Raw genomic sequence first — 7,615 nt, forward strand, 5'->3', positions numbered from 1 at the left:
AGAGATATGTATCTTTAACCTAAACCTGCTAGCATGACGATGCTCCGTCGATAAATGTGTTTTGAGAAGTAGAAAAGTAGTCAAGTTATTTCACGTTTATTTTGGAAAGGTTCAGCGCGTGACAAGGGACAATAAATTTATAACTCGCGAGGATATACACTCCCAAAAGAAGTTCGCATCCTTTGGGGTTTGTTACACAACAATGGGCCTTTTTCATGGGTGCCTTGTGCGCATGCGCACCGGAAGTGCTCTGACAGCGACACTAGCGGCGAGCGCCCGAAACATTTTTGGTGACATCCGGCAAAGAACGTACGTACGGGCTCTCCGTGTTGGCCGCGCTGCTCCTTGGCAGGCAGGATCATAGCTTTTTTTTTTTTTGCGATGCCACAGCGATGTGCTGCCGTAGGCTGCAGTAATGCCAGCGGAAAGCCTCCAAATGTGCGATTTTTTAGATTTCCTGCCGCGACACTTCAGGCAACGAGACGAAAGAAATGGGTGCAAGCAATACATCGCGTCAACGCCGACGGATCGCCGTGGGAACCGACAGCGAACTCCCGCGTCTGCAGCAATCACTTCGTAACAGGTAAAGAAACAGTGACTTGATATTCCTTATTTCTTGATGAACAGCGTGTCTGTTGAGCGCATAAGTGTAACTTCGAGCCCTTTCCGAGCGGGACCGTGGCAGGTCGGCGATCGTGCATTTGTTTAGTACGCAGTTTCGGTTGTGTTAGCGCAGTGTGTCCTGTGTCGTACACGCGTTAATAACAGAAACACTCAAGCTGTTTAACCGTCACATTTTATTTCAGGAGCGCCCTCCCGCTTTATGCCCCACCCGGACTACGTACCATCGGTTTTCAAGCACACGCCAATGAGATGCCCTGTGTCAATCGCTCGCTTTGACAGAGTGAAGAAACGGCAAGGTATAGGCTGTGTGTGACGCTGTTTGAGATTCGTCAACTGTCAGCATTTACAACCTTGCAGTAATCTTTGTTCATTTTGTATTCGGCACTTGATATTATTTTTCATTATCATGAAATCGCCCGTGTAATGCTGAATACGCCGGCTGTCGTGCGATTGCCGATGCTAAGCAGCATCGTGCAGTACTTGCGAGTGAAGCTTCTTGAATAGCGAATGTTGATTGCTCTTTCTGCCGCAATATAACTCGCACTTTCGTCTTGGGCGAGTAAGTTACGGTATCGGCGGCAAGATGCTCCCTTCTCTAAACACTAACCCATTTTTAATGAGTGTTTATCTAGCAAAGGGAGATTAAGTGGTCACTTATTTATGAGTAGTGCAGAGTTTTTATATTTGATGTTGCGCCTATCTTATTAGTCTTAAATAGCACATTGTTACACTGTCGCGAAATATATTTTAATGTTATTTATCAGCTTCAAGACTGGCAAATGCAAGTGGCCAAGCCAGCAGCGGTGCAACCACATCAGCTGTTGGACAGAGGACTCCACAGAGTATAGCAGCAGGCCAAAATAGGACACCACAAGATTGTCAACCAGTTGCCGGGGCATCTACTCCACCTCTTGGTCAAGGAACACCATTAAGCAGAGCAGCAAGTGTAATGTCATTAGGCTCTACGACCTGTGAAGATGGTGCAGTATTGCATAGTGTACCAGCTGAACACGAAAAGAGCTGCCAGACGGATAATTTCTCTCTAGAGCGTATTATGCTGCTTGAAAGCCAATTAAGTGCAGAAAGAAAGAAGGTGCAAAAGCTAGAAGTACAGCTAAAAGCTGCTGAGGAACAGACAATACAGTGGAAAGCACATTACTACGAGCTGAAGGCTACAACACTGTGCCTCGATAACATGCAAGGTACTGAGCATATGTTGTATTACACAGGATTGCCTTCTGTGCAAGTGTTTTACGATATACTAAATTTAGTTTTGAACAATAACCCTCGGTTTGCAATAGACATAAAGAGCAGGTCACTCACTGCTGCCGAGCAGATGTATGCAGTACTGGTTCGCTTAAGGACAGGTATGGCCACACGAGAGATTGCTCGCAATTTTTTAATTTCAATGCCCTCATTCAGTCGTATATTTTCAGAATGGGTACTTATATTGCAGAAGGTTCTCACTGAAATAACCAGCTTCCCCACACTTCCTGAAGTACAACAGCACATGCCACTTCATTTTAGACGGTACCCAAACACACGTATAATACTTGACACAACAGAAATTCGTATACAAAAGCCCTCAAGCTTAACTGCCCAAAGACGAACTTTCTCCCACTACAAGTTCGCAAACACAATGAAATGTGTTGTAGGTGCAACACCTGACTGCTATGTTAGCTTTGTGTCGCCATTATATGGGGGAAGTACCAGTGACAGAGCTATTGTGCAACAGTCTGGAGTACTTGATCTATTCGAATCAGGAGATGGCATCATGGTTGACAAGGGATTCAAGGTAGATGACCTTCTGCCACGTGGTGTTGTCCTTCATATGCCTCCATTTCGTATTCCTGGAGAAGCGCAGATGAGTGCCAAGGATGTTGAAGCCACAAAGCATGTTGCAAGTGCACGGGTGCACATTGAAAGGGTCATAAGAAGAATCAAGGAGTTCCATTTATTGGACAGACCCTTACCTATAAACATGTTAGACATAGCAGATGCAATTTTCACAACATGTGCATTTCTCTCAAACTTTAGGCGACCACTAATAAATAATGGGAAGGAAGTGGAGACAGACACCATGTAATAGAACAGGAAAGCATGCGGTATATTTATTCGGAGCACCTAAAAGGTGTCATCATGCACTAAAGTTTTATGATGCAAAGGAACGCACTATGTGTGTGTCAGCCTTCTGATAGTCATCTTCAGATGGTCCTCATCATAATGGTCAACTAGATAAAACCCCACAGCATACTTCCTGAAGGACACGTAGCCTGCACCTGTAGTGTAAAGAAATCCAAGGCGTCGGATTCGGCGTGTCATGAGTTCTGGAATAATAGCAGCCTTATAGAAGTACACAAGGCCCTGAAGTATGTCTTTCCAAATTTCTGCGTCAAAATATATACGTTCCACTGATATGCAGTCTTGCAGGTCAGCATGGTCTGTGAAGACTACAAAGTCGCACCATGGCTTCTTCGCGACTCCCATCTGTCCTTGTACTTGGTAGTAATAATAATGGTCTTTCTTCAGGGTGACCTCACCATTAGTTACTGCCAAGTAAAAACCTTTGTCAGCGCAGGCGTCGACAACTCTTTGGCCAGCTTTCGAAGCGGGGCACTTCACTTCTAGAAGGCCATCCTCACTGCCATCTCTCACAAGGCGATCGGGCGATGCGGCGATGAAAGAATGCAATTCATGAATATGTAATCCTGTTTCCAGGACATCTATATTTTTGTCATATAGCTGCATGAATTCTAGATATTTTTGAACTGCTTTTGCTTCATTTTGTATTCCGTAGTGCCTGGGGTCACCACTCTTCATTATTTCTTTGCGAGGATAAAGTATTTCTTTAACAAGCCCTTCTGGCTTCAGGCAGTGCAGTATTCTGCGGAACTTTGAAGCAGTTAGCTTCCCGGTTCTTTCTGTGAACCATAGAGGGTTCTTATCCTGGCCTACAGTCTTTGCACAGATGTCTGCCCTCTCGGTAGCTGTGAGCGACACCTGCTCCTTGAAATATTCATCGATCAATGTGAGGCACTTCTGCGAATTCATGTCCTCTGTGTCGTTGATGGGGCTCGCATTTCTCACTGGTGCTGGCCTCTCTGTGTAACGGTTCCACACCAGCTCAGGTGCATGTGTTGCAATCGCTCTCCTGAACTTCAACAGCCCAGCCTGCCCAGCTGTTCTCAAATGAGGAGGAAGTTGTCGCTTAGCCTTAACGGGCACCGTCTTGTTAATCACATGTTTCTTAAAGGTGATGTCCACCAAGGGTTTGGTCAGCAAATGGTTTTGTCCTGAAAATAACAAAATGCGGGGACTTGTATACAGTTCATACACATGTTTTATAAAGCTTACTGGCCAAGGTCTATTTTGACATTTGATTACGCATGCGGTTATTTTGCACTAATGATGGACACTGCAAACTCCTGTGAATCCGATCAGCATGCTAGCTCACCTCTTTTCAAATACAGTGTTTCTCTATCAGCATGCTTACATTCTACATTAAGGTACCATTACAAGGAAGAGTGTAGATACCAGACCAAAGCTCCTTTTGAAGTCATTTGTCACATCGTCTTGTGTTCTACCACATACGTCCCTCCTTATTCTGTTCGCTGCATTTTACCTGATTAACTTGAACTGTGTTCTGAATAAAAACATTCACCTTACCTTGTGTTGGTGCCATCCATCTGCACGGGACACTCGTACAAGACGGCCTCTGGATACTTCGTATGGCAAACAGCAATACAGCTATATGCTGGCACCTTTGGCTTTGACTAGGAAAATCAGAAGAAAATAAAAAGTATTCACATTTAGATGCCTGTTAAATGCTCCTGTGAGTGGGCAAAACAAACGGAAAGAGAAAGCTAATGTTCGTTACAGAATATATATTTAAGAGAGCACGTTGTTGGGCGAGTCGGTCGTACATACTTAATACTTTAAATATATATTTAAGAAACGCGGACTCGCTGCACTACATTGAAGTGCGAGCGTACATTGATTTTCATTCTTTTTCTTTTCTAGCTGCACGGGCAAGGTTCTCGAAGGCGCTGTTATCCGTGCATGATATAGATAGCTTAAACGGTTTATGCACGGTCGGGTTGTTTTTTTTTGTGTAAATACGGTAGAACATCAAATAATCGCCAGAACTATTCGCCGCGAACTACTCTTCGCAAGGTCATATAGGCCCGAACCAGTGACATGTGAATGCTTTTACGGCACGCATCGCCCACAGCATGTGGCTCGACTCACTTTGTAAACGAAAAATGAATGTTTCCCGACAGCGAGCCGTAGCGGTGCCTGCACGTAGAGACGGTGAAAGCGCTGCCACCTCGCGAACGCACCGTTGTTAGGACACCGTTTTCTACATCGTCGTTCAGTGTTATATCATAAGGGCGGACAGCACATTCGTGCACAGCATTTCACGTCTCTAAAAAATGTACTTACCCAGCAACGCAATCGCAGTATGCTTGGACGACGGCCCCTGCTCCGCCTTTAGCAAGCGCTACGACTTGCTTGTAGTGGCCAGCTTTCATCGAGCACAAACATATGCTGCGCAACACAAGTTCGGTCCCTGTTGGTTGTCCGCACATCAAATACTCGATCCGGCGAATGTACCTTTCCTCTTTGAACATCCAGCCTTTATGCAGCTGCCGGTGCGACTCGCCGAAATGGCTGTCGATCATGTTGTCAGTCACTGGCGGCACCAACTCCAAATCGCAGCTCCACTGACCGCCGGAGTCGTGAAGTTTCTTGAAGTCTTCAATAGAAAACATGTCGAAGAAAGCTTCGCAAGAGTCGACAGGCGGTTGCGAAAATCAGCGGTGACGATGCAAGCGTACTGTGTAAACTTTAAACAGCAGCAGTCGCACCACAACGCAAAGCAACAGAGAGTGTCATGCCGCCGCGTCAACCGAGAGCCACCGTATTTGCTTTCGGCTCTCGCCGCTAGAGGCGCTCTCCCATCGTGAAAAAGGTCAATTGTCATCTGTCCATATCTGTCCTGCGCACCCCACCATAGAGTGTTAAACCATAGAATAAAGAACAACTTTAACTTATGCACCCCGCAATGCCGATGCTTCCAGGCAGTCATAGAGTTTCCTATGCAGGCAGTATAGTAACTATGCTTCCACGTCACCATGCATTGACATAGAGTTTCACACATAATTTCATACAATAATTCCATGTACCATGCAGGTCACCATGGAGGAAGGAAAATCTAAGGGGCCCTGACGTCACTCTTCATGAAGCAAAGTGACACCGGAAGTCGGCGTTATTCCTCCATCGTGTTGCTCGTCTAGCCATGGAGCTTATAATGAACTAGAATAATGTCATTCTGGTGCACTATAATAGAGTTAATCCTCTGGCGTTACTCCTATCCTCCACATGCGAGAAATGAAAGCAAGAGAGGAGAATCTGGAGGGGTATACCCCTCCAGATTCTCCTCTCTTGCTTTCATTTCTCGCCTGCGGCGCGCTACCATATTACAGGGTTGCGCCTATGGTTGCGCGCCGTAGCGATCTGACCAACGGTCCAGTCGCGGTGTATTCCATCGCGAACGTATGGCATGCCCATCTGCAATTTGTGAGAACTAACACGCATGCTGGTCGTGGCTTCATCGGAATCATTTTGCTTTATTGAACACGTTTCGGGCGGCCACTCACAGCGGAGGTGTAGCCACAGCTGGTGCATCGACGAATATACATTGTCCAGCAGAGAACGTCGTTACGCATTTATATAAATACACCGACTGCGGCCTGAGGTGTATTGTTCTCACGGTAAGTGAATCTTCACGGAAACAAAGTTCTGCGGTGCCCAACAGACGCGTACGGTTATAGCGCGTTGAACGTACGCCTGCACGTACGAAGAACGTACGTGCAGGCGTACGTTCTTCTGTCGAATCTTGTTCGCACTTATTAATAAGCGCATCCGCTGTCAGGATTGGGGGCTCAATCCCATCGCTCGTAACCCGTTGTCAAGATCGGAGTCAGGCATGAATTAGAAGGTAGCTGGCCCATGCCGTCGTCCAACTTATCCACGCTGAGGACGTTGATGAAGGGAAGGACTGCTTCTCATCGAGAACGAGGAATATGGGTTTATTTACAGTATCTACATGCAGTTCATCAGTCTAGCATGACTGCGAGAGAAAGTACATCAGTGTAACATGACTGCTTGAGAAAGTCCTCAGTCTAACATGACTGCTTTAGAAAGTACGCTGAGCAGCCGCACAACAGCGATTTATAAACACCCCTCGATCCCAAGGTGACGGAAGCGTTCGTCCAGTCATTGTAAACAAGTCGCCTCTCTGCGGGATGGTTTACACACACACACTCACACACACACTTTGCGAGAGGTTCACGGTCCGGAGCCGACGTCAGATGGACTTCGTAGAACTCGGGGCTTGAGTCAGGAAAGGTGCCTTTTATTCCCCGAGCTGACCACCGCAGCGCGGCCGGGTGCCCATTGTCTTGCGTCTTGGACGGCGCGTGGGAAGGGGCCTTCGTAGACGTTCCCGCGGCAACTCCCCCGCTCATAGCAGAACAGGGCGGCGTTGGTGGGGTCGGTAACAGTAGTTGGCCCGCCGAACGCATTCAGTCACAACAGCGACGAGGCTAGAGCGTAACGGTGGCGTTCCTAGAAAGTTGACGCCGCTGTCGCAACTGGCTGGCAAAACTTGCACCTCAGCTGGGCCGTTCTTAAAGGGCCCCTGAAACGGTTCGGACAAATTTTGTAGGCGCGTAGGGTACAGCTTAAAGGGACCCTGAAACGATTTTGGCGATTTTCTACAAACGTACTGAGTCGTTAGAGTAGGTTCTTCTGATCATTAATTGATGCATCTAAGTGCTCTGCGTAAAGCGTGTAATTTATTATAAGGTTTTAAAAATACACATCGCTGCCGATCGCAGCGCACTGCTCGGCGGAATTTTAAGCCGCCCCTACCCATATGATGCAAATAACCCATATTACGTCATATGGCGAGCTATCTGATTGGCTG

General features: G+C 46.8%; 2 protein-coding genes across 2 annotated transcripts; one reads left to right on the top strand and one right to left on the bottom strand.

Annotated features, from left to right (window-relative positions):
• Positions 1-162: 162 nt before the first annotated feature.
• LOC139050290 (uncharacterized) lies at positions 163-4,289 on the top strand. Its single transcript, XM_070526520.1, has 3 exons — positions 163-583; positions 807-920; positions 1,389-4,289. The coding sequence occupies exons 1-3, from the start codon at positions 382-384 to the stop codon at positions 2,708-2,710; spliced, it is 1,638 nt and encodes a 545-aa protein (XP_070382621.1). The 5' UTR covers positions 163-381; the 3' UTR covers positions 2,711-4,289.
• Positions 2,708-5,496, bottom strand: LOC135899714 (uncharacterized). The gene is made up of 3 exons (XM_065429037.2): positions 5,068-5,496; positions 4,291-4,397; positions 2,708-3,917 (listed from the first exon to the last, which is right to left on the bottom strand). The coding sequence occupies exons 1-3, from the start codon at positions 5,394-5,396 to the stop codon at positions 2,797-2,799; spliced, it is 1,557 nt and encodes a 518-aa protein (XP_065285109.2). The 5' UTR covers positions 5,397-5,496; the 3' UTR covers positions 2,708-2,796.
• Positions 5,497-7,615: the final 2,119 nt, after the last annotated feature.

The sequence above is a fragment of the Dermacentor albipictus genome, chromosome 1 (assembly GCF_038994185.2).
Source record: "Dermacentor albipictus isolate Rhodes 1998 colony chromosome 1, USDA_Dalb.pri_finalv2, whole genome shotgun sequence".
Taxonomy (NCBI): domain Eukaryota; kingdom Metazoa; phylum Arthropoda; class Arachnida; order Ixodida; family Ixodidae; genus Dermacentor; species Dermacentor albipictus.